The following is an 18,940-nucleotide window of genomic DNA, read 5'->3' as shown; positions in this document are numbered from 1 at the left end:
GTGTTTTTCAAACGTATCTAACTGTTTGCTCCTGTTTCCCTTGCAGTGTCTTTGGACCCAAGGCCAGTGGTGATTCCCATTTTGTCCTGCGTCATCGGATTCCCCATCTTGGCTTTCGCATTAATCTGCGCCTTACGGCATCGGGCGATTCGACTTAGAAGAAAAGACCAACTCCGAAGGCTGCAAGCAGGGTAAGAAGTAATGAAACAAGTAACACACCACTCCAGAAGTTTGTGGTCACATTCAGACCATCCCATATTCTTAAGGCCAATGCACGAATACCAGAAAATAATCTATCACTCTACTGTAATTCAATTACTTTGTTTATCTTACAATTAACTTCTGGAAAATCAAATTTTGTTCTTGTGTAATTTCATCCTTAAATTAATTTTGGTTCTATTTATAGTCTTCCTACACTAGTCAAAACAATTAAGGGATCAAAACATGCCCAAACTATTTCTCATCGGAATATGATGAGGTTCATTATTTCCGAGCAAATATGATGTACCTCATGGAATAATTGAAGCTAGGTTCATACCAGTGTACGTCGAAGATGTTTAGAGCAATCCTAGTACACGTTAAAACGAATTCAAACAAGAAAATGCATTTTAAAATAAGTTTAAACAAGTTTATACACGCTAAATAAGTTAAAACAAGTTTATACGTGTATTGGTTTGATTTTTATTGTTTTCTTAGATAGAGAAACAAATGTTTGTCTCCAGTAGAAAGTTTCTTTTTAAAAGAATGGTAATTATATGTGGTCAATAAACTTTCAAGTCACTGGAAGTCCCATGCAGCTTGGGATTAGGGATTAGATATCCTCGAATTATACGTTGCTAAGGATTAATCGAATTATCTGTTCTGGTTATATATCACATAAAAGGATTAAGAGAAATTTGATGCCTTTTCCGCTATGATGCTTACAGCAAAAGATGTTCTCCTTTGGGAACTCATTCTTCTGTCAAAGGAAGATCTCTGTTATTGCGGAAGAGATAAACTAGTCTGGTTTAATAAATATTACGTTTCATGAGTCCACAGACAGCTGGCAATAAAGGAGTATTCTACAGACACCAGATGCTGAGATCAATATACGGTTCTTCGTTTATCTGCAGCCTTAACATGATTTCAGTCTTCTACAGTTCATTCTTATGGAAACCATCTTGATTGCTACCAGAGTTGCCCTGTGCCCTTTGGTACAAATGACCGATCTTTTAAAATTGCAGAGCTTAATAACCATCATTAACTTAAACACACCATAACTATAGGTTGTTAAGTACTGAGAAACGGAAGCTTTATATCAAAGGTTAAGTTCAAGAGATCCTTTTCTTTTCTTTTCTATCTCTTCTCCTTCCTTCCTGTTCCTTTTTGAAGTTTAGATTTTAGAGGAACTTTTTAACGTAGAGGGTGAAATTAACGGTGTAGAATTCCCTGAATAATTGTAACAAATATGATTTTGGGCTGAAGCAAAGAAAGATGGGTGGAGTGAGGACATTAATATTTAATTACTGGCTTTTCTTAATGGCTAATGATTTCCACTTTTATGCACTCACGGGCCAAAACATTATCCAAGATTTTTCAACTTCCACCGCATAGTTCGGTTGGAAATGGGTGTTTCTTTGCCTAAATTGAATTTCTCAGTAATTTCTGCAAATTTAACTTTCTATTCTGACCACAATTCAATTTAAATGTCTCGTTCTTGCAGTTCCAACTTTCTGCCACATTTCTTCCTTTTAGAACTGCATTCTCCTTTTGTCTTCCGCTCATTGTATACGTTTGAGATGGTTGCTTTCAGTGCGCCAATGATTTCCTTTGTTCTCTTAATTGTAGCTCTCCGGTCTTCTCCACGCCCCATGATTGGATCGGCAAAGAAGCCCAAGGATAGTGTACAGTAGTTATATGATACCAAAGAACTTACCATACCATAAGTTCCTGAAGTGGTACTTATTTATCCTTGGTCCCATGATCATAAACTGGTCATAATTATATATTGTGAAAATCGTGAAAACTGCTAATCAGTCCTCTATAGATTTGTGGTTGCAACCTTTCTCTGTCAGAATGCCCCCGGGCCAAAAGCTTATCGTCTCTGGCTCTGCTGAAATATCAGAATGGTTCAAGAACGATCGGAACTCTTTGTTATGCCAATGATCATGGTGTTACTCATTTTAAAATTATACCTCCTGTTTACTTCCACATTTATTCCATACTCGTGGCAACGGGTATATATGTAAATTAACCATGGTGTCTACTAGACCACATCAAGTTCTTCCTCTTAAATGCTTCGTCTCCGGACTATACATTTCTGCCATCATTTCTGCCATCTGAAATGGCTTTTGACCCCAAATGATATTGGCTATAACCCTTCGAGTTGATTGGTGCGTCTTGAATTTTTTGGAAGGTGCTAGGTTTTCAAATACGTGCAATGTATTCTTAAAAACATGAACTCCGGTTCAACCCTCATGTCATCCTAATACACTGCTGGACAAAATTAACAGAACACAGAAAACGTGGTATAACTCGTGCAGTTTGCAATGAAACGGGACAAAATTTGGTATGGTGGTGTACCACAGAATAACAATGAAATGAGGAGACTGCGAATAACTTCGTACAGATATAAGGGACATTTTAGGGGTTGTATGAGGATTACCAAAAAAGGTCACATTACAGAAGTCGATACAAGATGCTGTAAAATATGATCACATGACATGAGTAAAGCGTATGAATCCCTCCAACGGCTAAACACACCTGATAGCGGTGAACCATGCTCGATGTAAGGGTATCTATAATATTCTGTGGCAACAAATCCCATTCTTCCACCAGCACAGACCTCCAACTCTTCCAACAGCCAACTCCTCGCTCACCAAGTGACCGAGGAGTTGGCTGTTGGCCTCCAATGCGACGCCTAAGTGCGCCCCACACATATTCAGTCGGATTTAAGCCTGGTGATCGTGCTGGCCGCCATCATAAGTGTCCCTTTCTCTGATGTTGGAGGGATGGTATCGCATTCCTTCTTGTCTCCAGATGAAATAACGTCTAGAATCTGTTTCTACGCTAAGACGAGACTCATGAAGCTGGATTGTGTCCAGTTTCATTGCCTGCTGCACGAGTTACACCACGTTTTCGATGTGTTCTGTTAATTTTGTAGAGCAGCGTAGTTTATAATCAATCAGAATCTGCAAAGACGGTACAATCTGCAATAAAAAATAATCAATTTAATTATTCAATTATTTAGGATTCTATGGTATGTTTTGTTACATATAAAGGCATTAAAATATCGGAAACACCCTCATTCTCTTAGCGTAGTGATGTCGCTTGATCAGCAAGGTCACTCAGTTTACACACACGCACACACATCAATCAGAGTGTGTAAAAGTCCGCCCACGTACGCAGAGACTCTTTCACCAATGAATGTGGCCTTTGTTGCAGTTGCCATTTCGAAGGTCATCATCGCCTCGATGACTCTTCTGAAACACGCGATGCCTCCGTGTCTGCTGCGAAGATTAGAGTAAAGCTATTCATAGTGAGTTGTATTAAGGGTAGTAAAAATGTTACGCCGTCCCTCATCCGAGAATAACTTTACCTACATATTCAGAGAGAGATAGAAACAGAGTAGTGAAGCTATTCGCAGATAAATTAGTGGTCAAAAACCACACAAATAAATCATAAGTTTATTAGGAACACAAGCTGGCAGTTACATTGGGACTGAATGTGTGCAATTTAATGCGAGTGTGGGCAAGACTTAAGGCGCTTTGAAATTGGTATGGACGTCGAGGCTACAGGCAGCCGTATAAGTATCCCTGAACTCAATTTGCCTGTTTCTGGATGAAAAACCAGAGTATCAGGACGTGAGAAACTTGTTGTCCATGCCTGACACCGACTAACTCAGCCACGCAATGAAAAAAACTGAGAAAAGTTCCTTGCGTCATTGACGGGATTGGAGTTGGAGCCTTTTATACCTGTTGTGGGGATGGCGTTGATTATAACCACTATGCTACCACGCAGACTTTCAAGATAAGAGAAAAATAAACAGATCACAACTCAACATAAGAATAATAATCAAAGAGGCATTTCAGAAGGCCGAAGTTCGTCCAATGGGACTCACAGCCAATGATCGAACCGAGTTCCATCTTTTCAGCACAAAAACAAAGTACGGTTATGGTGGGCTCTGTAACACCAACACTGGACAGTGGATGATTGGGAAAAAATTGCCTAGTTGTTTCAGTGGAACTACATTTAGATGCCATGGGTAATCTGGACATTTTTAGACGAGGAGCATTCCTTTATGGTTGCAGTGAATAGTTCTTTGAACAGGATAATCCCTTATATCATATGATTTAAATTGAACCAACTCGTTACAGGCCCTCGTGGATAGCACAGTTGGTATTATCACCGTCTTCATCATGACTAGAAAAGATTTGGGTTCTAATCCTGTCAATGATGCAAGAAATTTTTATGGGATATTTTCACAGCGTGACTGAGTTAGTTGGTCTAAGCGATGGTAGCACGGTTTTTTCTCTCGGAAACTCGTGTTTTTCGTCCAGCAAATGAGCAAATCGACCACAGACTTTTATGCAATTTACAGACACATTATACACGGTACAATATAGCCTAAGTTTCTAAGGCGCCTAAAATCCTACAACAACAACAACTCGTTCCAGAAACCTGAAAGTCAATTCAGCCTACTGTGGTGGCCTCTTCAGTCACCAGATCTGAACAAAACTGAGCAGTAGAAAGAGATGAGCGAGCTCTTCGGAGTGGAGATCCATAACCACTCAATTTGCAACAACTACAAGGAGCAATTGAGTCAGCATGGACTAGCATTCCTGTTTTTGAGGTACTAGAGGGAACTTTAGTCGCTATTATGTAGATGTATTTAACAAAGTGACCACTGAGTCTACAAAAGGACTTTAGAACATTAAAATCCACGCAGTTCCCTCCAGAGACCGACTAACTCGACCACGTTATAAAAATCACACAAATATCCTCATATTGAGACGGAATTCGAACCCACGACTTTTCCACAAAGTGTAGAAGAGAGAAAATAACCACTGCCTTGGCAGCGAGGCCAATCAAAGTTTTCTCTACTCAAACTACATCTCCTGGTTCTAACAAAATAGACATTATCATCTTTATACGAAAAGAAAAGATGGTAGTTTCTATCTGTGTCCTTTTTATCAAACCAATTTATCGAGTGGCCGGACGTCAGAACGAAGCAAAACTTTTGAAAAGTACAAACCCACTAAAAATTAATGAAGGACAAAAATAAAACTCTCTTAGCAGTTGTCAAGATAAGATATCGGAGGCAAGTAAATCTCGCAGGGACACAACAACACAAAATCAGATTGGTCGGACGTTGCGGATTTCGCCTGGCTGACAGCCAGATGGGACACTAACCTTCCCCCATTCTTTTCCCAGCAGCCAAAGCGGCCATTTATTTCCCAATGTTGTTACGTGTCTACTGAAACGAAGCATCGCGATATTCGGGGAGGAGTTCCTTCAAGTGACAGGACCTTTATTTATCGTCGAAAACTTTAAGTAGGTCAGTATGCATTGGTTTACAATAATCATAGAATGGAGGCCGACAGAGCGTAACATTTTCTCAAGCATTTTTGTTTCTTTTTTATTCTTTAAAGTATCTCGAAGATATTCATCTGATAAATGAGAGAAAAAACCATTTTTCTATTCACCGATGCGATTTCAACGTCCAAAGAAGCGTTGTTTTTCCTTCAGGGATCTCTTTGAGATAAATCTTTTCACTTTCCATCATCCTCCGTACTTCCTTCTCCACATATTTGCCCTTTTGTCCCTCACCCATTTGTTAGATCAGCACGCCATCTATAAAAGTTTATCCACCTGCGAGGAATTACCGGGTGTTTCCTGTTCGAACTATTTGTCTCCGCGTAGAATCTCACCAGCTGAGTTAGCACTCCAAAGTCTTGGCCATACAAATACTTACAGTTCTAGTATCGCACTAGTGCGTTACTACCACTGACAAAACCAGCGCCCCCCTGATCATTAGCGTCTGTTTTCTGTCAACGATGATAAATGAATCCATTTTTTAGCGATCACAAAGAAGCAATTCCTCATAAATCACACAAAAATGGTTGGAAATTGACAGGTTGAAAATAAAATTCTCTCACTAAAACCGGGATGGTGTATGTCACGCAAAGAGCCAAATAGCTTGCCAGTGAGATCCCCTGGGTAGAGGGGGATGGCTTGATATTTATAGGGGTTGACAAACAGCAGCGGTGAAATAAAAATCACCCGTTTTGCATTGGAATACGATTCAACTCCAAGTCGGGAGGAATTAAGAAAAATTGTACAGATAGATAGTTGACCCACGCCTGCTCTTGATGCATGTGGTTCATTCTATCTTTATGAAACTGCACTTAAACTGATCATAAGGACAAACGCATCACTGGCGTTTCCTTTTCCTTCTGGATTCCACCAGTATTTGTTCGGATAAGATTTTTTCCAGTACCAGTTTTTGCTTTTGTCTAGAGCATCAACAGCAATCAGTTTTAAGTGTTTTTCTTCAATTCATGGTACTAGAGAAACTAAGTTTGCCCCTCGAGGCTAACATCCCTCATCACACGAGTCTGAATACTTTTCTCCTACAAGCTAAGACGTACAAGTTTCCTAAAGGTAGCATTTGAAGAAGAAAATAGTTATCGAAAGATGATGTGAGCTCTACAGAATCGGCACTGTGAGGAGGAACAGAGGGATGGATGAAGTGGCAAAACATTGATTTTAATAACTCTGGTCTTTTGTGTAAAACAATGTACAAATATCCTGGTTATTTAATATAAGATCCTGGTTATTTAATAACCAGTAAGATGTTGTAGTAGGGTTTTAGGAGTATCAGCGACTAAGGCCATATTGCTCCTTCTATACTGGCTGTAAATTGCGTGTGTTCTGATGTGGATTTTCTGTTTGCTGGATAAAAAACCCTAGTTTCCAGGAGAAAACCATCTACCCTCGCCTGAGACCGACAAACCTCAGCCACGTTGTGAAAAAGACGCATAAAAATTCTTCGCACCATCGACGTGATTCGAACTCAATTTCCACCAAGATAGAAGGAAGATGAACCATATAAGTCCACTCTAGCTTTGGTAACATCACTGATAACCATAAACAGACAACACAGATAGCGATTGAGATAAATATTTTGCGTAAATATTTACACATGATCATTCTTTTAGGATGGGCATCACTGACCCAGATAACAGATATCAGGACGAGTGTGTAATCGCTGAAAATCGATTGATAGAAAGGTTATAATGGACACATCTGAGGACTTGTGCGTAAAGACTTAGGAGACCAGAGAAGTGTGAATTCACAAAGATGATTTCGAGGGTGAAATGAGTGATTACAGATCTGTATATTTATCCTCTGTAGCAGTTTGCAGGAATCCACGATTAAAGATTACTGCAGAATCATCTGGACAGAAAGGAAATTATATGAGAAACATAACAGGATTGATAGAAAGAAATTGTACTTCATCAGATAAGCTATTATGATGTTATCACGAAGGACTCGATGCAACGATTATTTTGGCCTAGCACATATGAACTCTAGTAAGGCTCTTTATAATGTCCCATATGAACGCATTTTGTATAAATGGGAACAATTTACCATTGATGGAAAAGGACAGAGTATTATAAAAAGTTCGTCAACAGGGTTCATGTCAAACTGCTTTGATGATACAAAAGTTGGGAAAGAGGGGTGGGCTATATTGACCAAAGCATACTGTTCAAAATGTAAGATAAAATTTGGATCCTCCATAAAGTGTGCCGTACATATGTGGACGACTTGGGATTATGGCAATAATCCGAAGTCAAGGACAACTGAAATAGCAAGTTTGCTAAAAATTCACAGGCGTCCCACGCTGACTAGGTGAAACGCCGTACCACGACTGTTAAATTGATCGTTGGCAAGATTTCGGCATGATTCATTCTGAGAATTATGATCTTGGAGTGTCCCTCAGCCTATATTCAGCTAAGACCGTGCAATGTAGAAACTCAGAGCGACTCCAACTCTGCCCACATCTCAGCCGCCTTCACTTATCAGATAGATTTATGCCTTTTAAGTTGCTCTCATGTGCTCAGTCATCGGATGCTGACCTTAATAAGTTTGCTTGCGACAAGGAATACAGACGCCGCATCCTGCAGTGTACACTGAAACGACAGAATTCATGGAATACCTGGTTCCTGGGCAACGCGATGCTGTCACCTCTCTCGCAGTGGACGAACCCACCGCTTGATAGGTACAGTATATAGGTACACTGCATTACTGCATTCACGTAGACGGTAATTCGATGTCAGTCAATATGGATAAACGTCGTGAACGTGGTTAACCGATTTTGAAAGAAGGATAGTGGGTGCCCGACGCATAGTTCACTCCATCGCGGAGGTGGTACAAAAATTGTACTGTTCCCGTTCGACAGTATCAAGAGTGTATCGGGAATACGCCATTTCCGGAATAACATCTCATCGTGGACAGCGCTGTGGGTGGAGAAAGGTGGTGGATGAACGTGGCCGTCGACGTTTGTTTCGCATTGATTCAGCCACCAGAGAGCGACAGTGGCACCAACTTCAACAAGGGAGATGCTAGAAACATCTCCACCAAGACCATCAGGCGATCATTAGCCGCAATAAGTTATGGGAGCCGCCGACCCCACCAGAGTCCCATTGCTAACACCACGACGCTATACACCTCAACTGGGCGAAAGAACATCGGCACTGGACCTTCGATGATTAGAGACGGGTCTCCTGGTCTGATGAGACCCGTTATTTCGAACGGACGGGAGGGTGCGTATTTGGCGGAAATCGCACGAACTATGCACCCGTCATGTCAACAAAGAACTGTTCAGGCAGGTGGACGGTCGGTAATGGTCTGGGACGTGTTCAACTGGCACACTTTGGGACCTATGGTAAGTACGTCTAGACGCATCTCTGAATAGTCCAGGTTACGTGTCCATCCTTGCAGACCATCTGTACCCACATGACAGGGCAATGGACTCTTCCAGCAGGACAACGTCCCTAAAGAGCCATGGTGAACATAGTTCGAAGAGCAGTCCGCAGATTTTAGCACCATGGAATGGCTTCCCCGTTCAGGGGACATGAACTCTGTGGAGCATCTTTGGGATGCTTTGGAAAGGTCCGTTTGAGCTTTGGATCCTCCACCCAATAATGCGACGGAATGATGGACAGCTGTGCAACATGGATGGAAATACCTGTGGAACGCTTTCGTGAACTAGTGGACACAATGCCTCGCCGTGTGACTGCCCTTATCGGCGCGAAAGATGGGCCTACTCATTACTTGGTAGGTATTCCATGATTTCTGTCCACTCAGTGTATTTCCCTGTCCCTGACACTTCTCCTCAAAGCTCATTTTAATGACACAAGCCAACAATACCATCTGATATGACGGTTGCGTACTAACTTATTCAGTATTACAATGAATAATGAACTTACTACTCCTGTTCAGTGCAAAGAACGTTATCTGTTCTATATTACAATATAAAATTATTTCTTTCCACTTGTATTTTCTTTGTACAAATGGTTTGTATGTAATCGTATTGGACTTTGAGCTGTACTTCATTTTATGCTTCCATATTCACTATTGGGTTGTGGGGAGACAGGAACCATTACAAGATTTTCCTTAGTGATTTTAATGTTCACAACTCCAGCTGGCTTCCGTTTTCTAGTCATACCGACCCAGCTGGTCGAGATGCTGAGGCTTTTGCAATTACTAATGACCTTGCACAGATTGTTCATTTACCTACAAGAATACCGGACAGTCCTAATCATACAGCCAGTACACTTGATCTTTTTCTCACAAACAATCCTTCTAAGTACACGTTCGAAGTGTGTGGTCTTTTAGGCACCTCAGATCACAACTTGTTGATTGTCTCTTCTCCAATGGAACCTTTATCTCATGGCAATTCCCAACCTCGTGTTGTTTGACATTACAAGAATGCAAAATGGGATGACCTACCCGATTTCTTTTCTTCTTTTCCTTGGTCGGATTACTGTTTCAAAACTTCTGATGTCAACGATTGTTCAGATCGTGTCAGTGAAATTATTCTTGCAGGAATGGAATCGTTTATCCCACACTCCATTTTAAAATCCCGTCCTTTATCTAAACCTTGGTTTTCCAATAAATGTGCTAAGGTTGTTCAAGAGAAGAATGTTGCATATCGTAATTGGCTTGTTTCCAATTCTTCAGTTTCATTTTCTACCTACACCAAAGCTCGCAACAATTGTAAAGAAGTTATTAATCAGTCCAAACTAGAGTTTGAACAGGCAAAGAGAAGAAAACTTGATTCCTGCCCTAATGGTAGCCGAGCATTGTGGTCTCTTGGCAAAGCTATTGGCCGCAACTTTTGCCCATCTCTGCTCCCACCTCTGTCCAAACCAGATGGTTCTGTTGTCACTTCAGCCAAGGATAAAGCTGACCTGCTAGCATCCCATTTTTCTTCCAACTCATTTATTAATGGTCTTGGTAAAACACCTCCCACCATTCCCAACACGCTCCATTCAATGCCTCCTGTGGTCTTCCGTCAAAAGGATGTCAGAAGGATTTTGACGAATCTTGATGCTAAGAAAGCTTCAGGTCCTGATGGTATTTCTCCACTTGTTCCGAAAACCTGTGCTCCTGAACTTACTCCTATTCTTTGCCGCCTTTTTTCACTTTCTTGTTCCAAAAGTGTTTTTCCTTCTGCTTGGAAATTTGCTCATATCCAGCCAGTTCCTAAAAAGGGTGACAAGTCGCTCCAATACAATTATCGTCCCATTGCAATTACTTCTACTCTTTCTAAAGTAATGGAGAAATCAATTAACCGCCAACTCTTAAACTACTTAGAAACCTTCCGTTTGATCAACGATCGCCAGTATGGATTCCGTCAGTGTCGATCCACTGGTGATATTCTGGCTTATGTTACCCATTTATGGACTAATTCAATGGAAAGGTTCGGTGAAACACAAGTAGTTGCTCTTGACATCTCAAAGGCTTTCAATTGTGTTTGGCATAAAGGTCTTCTAAACAAGCTTCCATCTTATGGTTTTCCAACTGTTTTTGGTAATTGGTTATTCAGTTTTCTCTCTGAGCGCTCACTGAGGGTGATGGTAGATGGCTCTCTGTCTTCTAACTTCTCCGCTAATTCTTGTGTCCCCCACAGTTCAGTTCTTTCCCCCACTCTTTTCCTCTTGTATATTAATGACCTTCTTCCATTAACTCGAAATCCTATCCATAGTTTTGCCGATGATAGCACATTGCATTCCACTTTCCATTTTGAGAAACCTTGTCCTGCTCAATCAGCTTCAACTTCTCGAAAATCTGCTACCAATTCCTTAATTCCTTCCAGGTAATTTTCAAGTGGGGCAATGACAACTTAATTGATTTCACTCCTTCTAAAACTCAGTCCTGTCTTATATCTCGCAAAGAGGATTCTTCTATTCCTATGCTTATCTTTAGTGACACCCTGATTTCTAGGCAAAATGATATTATATCTCTCTTGGGGATTACCCTGACTTCTAATCTCTCTTGGCACAACCACATTACAAATATTGCTTCCTCTGCATCTAAAACACTTAGTTTTCTCTTTCGCTCTCGGCGTTACTTTTCTTCCAGACAGCTGCTCACTCTGTATAAATCGCAAATCCGCCCTGCCGTGGAATATTGTTCCCACATCTGGGGTGGTGCCCCCAAAACCTCTCTCAGGCTTCTCGATTCCATTCAGAAAAGGGCAGTTAGGTTAATTAATGATTCATCTCTAACAGAGTCTCTCCACTCGCTTTCTCATAGACGTACTGTTTCTGCTGCATGCCTTTCCTACAGATACTTCCATGGGCACTGTTCTTCTGAATTGACTTCTATAATTCCCGCTCTCTCTTTCAAAACAGTCCGAACACGTGCCGCCACCAGCCAACATGAATTCACTGTTCAACTCCAAACTCACAGAATCAACTTTTCATCTTCCTCATTTATTCATTCAACTGCCGTTTTCTGGAACAACCTTCCTTCATACGAATTTCCTAAAAATTGCAGTCTACAGAAGTTCAAGTGTAATGTCAACAAATATCTTCTTTCGTCTTCTCAACCTCCCACCCATGCACGGTACTAAGTACTATAGGTTCTTATACCTCTCGTGTTTTTAGTTTACATAAAAAAAAAAGAAAAGAAGAGTGGGCTGTACGCAAAGTGGGCTGTACGCAAGGAAGCGTCTTGTTTGTGTCCCATTAACTCCAAACTACCGCAGAGCTCGTTGAAACTGGTGCTTTGAACATATGACATCGAGCCCTGACAAATGGAGTACAGTTCTGTTCTTTGATGAGTCCCGGCTTAGCCTACAAACAGATTCTAGACGTTATTTCGTCTGTAGACAATGCGAAAAGCGGTACCATCCCCTCGAACATAGAGGAAGGGTACTTACGGTGGAGGCAGTTTTCTTATGTGGGGCGGAATAATGATCAACAGCCGCACCCCTCTTTTTGTTTTTGATAACTGCGTAGACGGACCGAGAACAGATCCTGGAATCCTATGTGCGACTTTTTAGGGTGCAATTGGCCCAGATTTTCTTTTCATGCACGAAAACGCCACTGTACATAGTTGTTCTTGGGGTTGCAGGAGCATCAGCAATTAAGGCCATGTTGCTCCGTGTATATTGTCTGTGAATTGTGCGTGTTCTGAGGTTGATTTTCTTCTACTGGACGAAAAACCCGGGTTTCCATGAGAAAAAACCATGCCACCCTCGCCTGAGACCGACTAACTCAGCTGTGTTGTGAAAAAGGCCCATAAAAATTCCTCCCGTGATCGATGGAACTGGAACTCGGGTCTTTTCCAAGCGGTGTGGGGAGGACGGCGGTCCTACCAACTATGCTACCAACGAGGGCTACTGCACATAGAGCTCAAGGGGTGGAGGATTATCTTGAAACTGAAGATATCGAAGAATTCGTGCAGTGGCCAGCGTGATCACCACTCTTAAATCCGATCGAACATGCATGAGACTTCCTTGGGCATCGCATTGCACGCTGGCAGCCAACTCTTCGGTCACTTGGTGAGCTAAGATTTGCGCTGGTGGAAGAATGGGATTTGTTTCCGCAGAATCTTATGTACACCCTTATGCATGGTTCTCCGCATTCACGCCTGTTTAGGTGTTGGAGGGACCATTACCCCGCACGATTATCATATTTCTGATCATCTTGTATCGACTTGTGTAATGTGACCTTTTTTGGCAATTCTTATAGAGCCCCTATAAATGTCCCTTATACCTGTCCGAAGTTTCTAGTTCTTCACTCAGTTCATCGTTATTCTATGGTACACCACCGTACAAACTTTGTCCAGCTTCATCACAAGCTGCATGAGTTATACCACGTTTTCTAAGTGCTCTGTTAATTTTGTCGAGCAGTGTATTTATCCATTTCTGTTACACACTGTTAACCCTTGGCTGGATGGCCGTGAAGGGCAATATTGCAACGTATCGATTCGTATTATTATTGCAATAAAGATTTGAATAATAATAACCCAAGATTATCTTATTAGTTTGGATGGTTGGTTGGTTGGTTGAGTTTTATTGGCGCATCAGCAACTATGGCTATAATGCGCCATTAGTTTGGAAGAACAACTTTGGTATCTGTTGATTGGGTAGCACAGTGGGTATAATCACAATTATCTCCACACCGGACCACAGAACACGCTCAATTTATAAAAATATTATATAAGGCACAGATGGCTTAAGTTACTGATGCGTCTGAAACCCTACACTCCCAACCAACCATTAAACTAGTCTTGCCGTGCTTACTATAGATAATGGTTACTGTTCCACCGGATTATGCCACTTCGCATCGTTATGTTTTTACAGAAGCCGTTAATAAAACAGTTCAGGTTCTTATTTGAACCACTCTCTATCGATTCCAGATTTCTTCTTTTATTTCTTCGCTCTATAAAAACCATCTGTTACAGACTTGTTATATGTTTCGCAGAACTGATGGAAACAGAGAGAGAGAGAGAGAGAGAGAGAGAGAGAGAGAAATTTACACCTATTAAAAGAATTCGTCTTTCTCTCGATGTAACGCTGCAGAGAAGAAAAAGGAATTCTTTTGTCACTTATCCGCGTCACTCCATTTCACTGGCTCCCCTCGCGCGTGCATGTCCAACATACCCCAGCAGTCAGCAGCAAAGGATCGCGCGAAGTCAAGATGAGAAACCTGATCGACAGGAGAAAATCCTCGGACAAGATGCTGGAAACGTAATATCTCGCACGCTTCTTTTCAAATCCGGGCACTGACCGTTATCGGGGAAGGGCCTTTGTCTCCAGAGACTCCCACCAACCTCGGAGCTCGAGCCAATTAGGGATACGTAAACTATAACGAGAGCTTTACCAAAAGGAAGTATCATCACGCTTTTTTTTTTTTTGTGGGGTGAATTTTTTTCTCCTTTGGAGTATTAGCGTGCAACCCCTATCTTTTCTTTTATCTAATTCTTTGGTGTTGACGAAGATCCCTTAAGGACTTTGCGAGGATCTTTTTTGGACTCAGTTTGGTGTCGGAACAAAGAAAGAAATCCACTCTTTGAGGATAATCTTTCGTTGTAATTAGTGGTGTGTGAATCATCCTTCGTGTTCTTTTCAGATTTCCCATCAACAGATTTGCTGCATCAGCCTTTGACGCTGTCACAATTCTAAATGGGAGTCACACAAGTTTTAAGTCTGGCCAAAGACGCGCCCTTCGTTTTCTCTCTCAAACTGAGCAGAAAACATTTAGCTAAAGAACTGGCGCATTGATGGAAGAGTGGAAGTGAGAGACAAATGCAAGTGTAAATCCTCCCTGAGGCAATGAGATTATTTTTACGCGGTGACTCAGCATGTTGTCTGTGGAATCATCTTTCTGTTTTCATTAGCAGTATCCACCCATCAATTGGATTACTCAACTTCTGGCCACAGTACGATGTTGTCCAGGCAGATACACATCGACAGATGGCAGTGCTTTTATAACCAAACAGTGCTTCTGTTTTCTTTATGTTATAAAAAAATCGTAATCTTATTAACAGCATGACAATTCGCCAGCTCACAATACGCTTTCTAATTTTTTTTTTTTTTACCCAAATGGAGATCATGCAGCTTGATCATCCTCGCTATACACCATATTTGACATCTTGCGATTTTTTATTCTTTCTTAAGTCGTATAAACAGAGATTTTCAATCTAATTCAACTCATATTTCAATATAGCCAATAGAAAGAAAGCTTCTATTTGCATAAGGTGCGTTCTGAATAGGTGGCGCATCACAGCCTAAGTTGCCCATGTGCTATTAAGTATCGAATCAAACCAGTCAAATTATAAATACAAAAAAAATATTGAAACTCGGGTGGTACGTTATTTCCTTAAAGGCTACTGGGAACACTAAGCGCATGCGCTGCTTAAGCATATTTTATTATAATACGGTTAAAATTCTGTATATATACTGAAGGAAATGAGGATCGGATCCATTCTAGGATAAAGGATCTTTTCAAATGGGTAAGGAACAGAACCACTGCCCTACCCACCCACTCCCAGAGATAGGAAAGGTGGTTCATCTTCCTTACAGCTGTCGCTGGCCAACTACAGAAGTGACAGTCTGCTAACGACCAGGTTTATGTAAGAGACAGAAAGTGAAACGCCTCCAGAATAAAGGCTTAAAGAGAGACAGATTGTCGAATGTGAAAATCCCCACATAAAATACATTTGCGCGATATTAACAGCGAATTGTACACTCCATACTGGTCAGATCTGTACACAATACAGCAAAATTATCGATACCACCTTGGTTGTAACGAGACGCCTCTGTTGGGTCAAATTGGGCAACTCTATTGCAATTGGCAGCTATTGTGGCGACACCAAGAGAATAATGGATCTGAATTAGTTTGTGAAAATCGATATAGGTGTCACTATGAGCAGGGCACTGCAATGTTTGTACACTTCTGTATATACTGTATACGTGTATCAAGTATGGTAGCAAATTTATTAAGAATGCAATTAACTCTTTAATAAGTTTGCCCAGTAAAGTGAACTGTTGCATCATAAAACGCCTTAGCAACAAGAAAAGTTTTAAGGTCACATATTAAAAAGGGTCGTGGTAACAAAGATTCGATATTGTTACGTCACAAACGATCATAGAAACAAAGGAAATGTTTCTATTGTTATATCATACAGTGATGCAACAATGAATCCCTCCAGGAATTTTACTTAGAAATAAACAACGTTTCTGTTGTTGCATCATAAAACGTCATAGTAACGATTATTTCAGTTGTTGCGCCATAAAAAGTCCATAGCAAAATAAACTATTTCTACTGTTGCGTCATACAAAAACTAGAAACAAAATGTTTCTATTGTTGCATCATAATAAGGTAGTAGCAAGTGCAACCAAGAACGTGTTTTTATTGTTATATCATAAAAGGCCATGTATTGCTGTATCATAAAAGCCATTGTTGTATCATATTGCACCATAAAAGGCCATGTAACTTTTCTAGAATATTCTAGAACCTAGAATCAAAGTTTTTATTGTTGCATCATAAAAGGCCATACTGAAGAAAATGTTCTTTTGTTGCATCATAAAAAGATAGTAGATAATAAAAGACCATGTACCATTGTTGTAGCACATTGCACCATGAAAGGCCATAGCAAAATACACTATTTCTACTGTTGCGTCACACAAAAACCTAGAAACAAAAAGTTTTTATTGTTGCGTCACACAAAAACCTAGAAACTAAAAGTTTTTATTGTTCCGTCACACAAAAACCTAGAAACAAAAAGTTTTTATTGTTGCGTCACAGAAAAACCTAGAAACAAAAAGTTTTTATTGTTGCGTCATAAAAGGCCATGCTGAAGAAAATTTCTATTGTTGCATCATAAAAAGGTAATAGTAAGTGCAACCAAGAACGTGTGTTTATTGTTATTTCATAGAAGGTCATGTACCATTGTTGCATCATATTGCACCATAAAGGCCATGTGCAACCAAGAACGTGTTTTTATTGTTGTATCATAAAAGGCCATGTACCATTGTTGTATGACGTTGCACCATAAAAGGCCATAGCAAAATAAACTATTTTTATATAGTTTAGAAACTACATAAAACCTTAGAAACAAAATTTTGTTATTGTTTCTAGGATTTTTATTGCTTAAAAGTTTATTGTTGCGTCACACAAGCCCTAGAAACAAAGTTTTTATTGTTGCATCACACAAGCCCTAGAAACAAAGTTTTTATTGTTGCATCATACAAACCTTAGAATTAAAGAAAATTTTTATTGTTGTGCCATAGCAACAAAAATGTTTATATTGTTGCGTCATAAAAGATAATAACAAGGCCATCAAACGCAACCAAGAACGTTTCTACTGTTGAATCATAAAGATGTAATAAAACGCCATAGCAACAAAGAAAATGGTTCGGTTTTAGCAACAAAACTTTGCTATGGCTTTTTAAAAACATTAAAAATATAGTTTTTTATTGGTTAATCATGAAACCATATAAATAAATAAAGTTTTCATTGTTGCATCATAAAAGGATAATACAAGACAACTATGGCAACCAAGAACATGTTCTATTGTTGCATAAACGCCATAGCAACAAAGAATGTTTCAACAGTTGCGTCATAAAAGTGTAGAAATAAAGCTTTTATTGTCGCATCATAAAATGATAATATAAGGCAACCATGGCAACCAAGAACATGTTTCTATTGTTGCATTATTAAAGATAAAAAGGCCATGGTAACCAAGGACGTGTTTCTATTGTTGCATTATTAAAGATAAAAAGGCCATGGTAACCAAGGACGTGTTTCTATTGTTGCGTCATAAAACTGTAGAAAAGTAAATACTACAAAAATAATTTAACTTAAAAATAATAATACTTTTATTAATTAATAAATGGATAAAAAAATAAATTTATTAATGTTCAGTTAATGTTTTCCATTGACATCTTGACTACACTCGCGAGCAAAAGTTAATGCTTCTTTCTCTGTTTTTCGCAGCATCCGTTCCGTCACCCTAGACATCCCTCCTAAGGAGAGGATATCTTTTTTCTCAGGGGGTTCGTCCCCGGATTTATCTCTGAAGAACATGGACAACCAGGGGGATTCCATCGGCTACAGCAGTTCTTCGATCCCCTCCAGGCGGAACTCCAAAAACAACAACCACGTCAAGTTCGTCACGACCACGGCAGTGCTGCACGTGACCGGAAGCGGAAGTGCCAACCAGAACGGACGTCTTAAGCAGGGCGGGAAACACGAAGTGACTTTCTGGGAGGAGCCCACGTACATAGAGACCGAGGCCGATCTCAGCGAGGAGGTCCAGCCTGCAGACGACGACAGGTAGCAGCTCCTTCTGTTTTGCCGAGCTTTTCTTTCTCAACCTCCTCCAGAGGGGCGCTGGTGTTGCTTACTCGAACTCGGTTTTCCGCCGTGTGTTGTCGAGCGTCAACGCCCCCTGCAGTGGCCTTCTGGGAGTATTGGACGGCGTCGTTCAAGTGCCTCTAACCCCTCTTTGCCCTCACCTTCCGACTGAAGACTGCCTGCAATGGATTTTCCACGTTTTATGTCACTTACAACTCTCGGTGGTTCTTCTTCGTGGTGTTTTCTTGGCTGTGACAATGTGGTGCCTCCAACATCAATAAAGTACCTTATGAAAGACCGCAAAGCCAGCAATGACTCATTCATTCCTCTCCGGTTTCTCACACACACACACACACACACACACACACACACACACACACACACACACACACACACACTCACATGGTCCAAGACTATCATTCACTATAACAACAACTTCACAGTAAGCATTAATTAGGGTGTGTTTCCATGGATATCGACGCCCTATTTTTGTCATGAACAAAAATCGGGCGTCGATATCCTATCAATATGGAGAAGGGTTAGAGTGTCCCCCTGTTTGGGACGGAGGAATCTGTAGGAGA

The 18,940-nt window shown here is 40.6% G+C and overlaps 1 protein-coding gene across 1 annotated transcript in view; it reads left to right on the top strand.

Annotated features, from left to right (window-relative positions):
- LOC150087719 (uncharacterized) overlaps positions 1-18,438 on the top strand; it is a 174,132-nt gene extending 155,694 nt beyond the window's left edge. The window contains exons 3-4 of the mRNA XM_090369917.1: positions 47-191; positions 18,000-18,438. Of these exons, the coding sequence (XP_090226043.1) occupies positions 47-191; positions 18,000-18,342 (488 nt within the window). The 3' untranslated portion in view covers positions 18,343-18,438. The remainder of the gene's footprint in view (positions 1-46; positions 192-17,999) is intronic.
- Positions 18,439-18,940: the final 502 nt, after the last annotated feature.

The sequence above is a fragment of the Mastigoproctus giganteus genome, chromosome 3, assembly GCF_048544385.1.
Source record: "Mastigoproctus giganteus isolate SK-2022 chromosome 3, ASM4854438v1, whole genome shotgun sequence".
NCBI lineage: Eukaryota > Metazoa > Arthropoda > Arachnida > Uropygi > Thelyphonidae > Mastigoproctus > Mastigoproctus giganteus.
The sequence above is the reverse complement of the archived record's forward strand: the minus strand, read 5'-3'. Positions and strand labels throughout refer to the sequence as shown.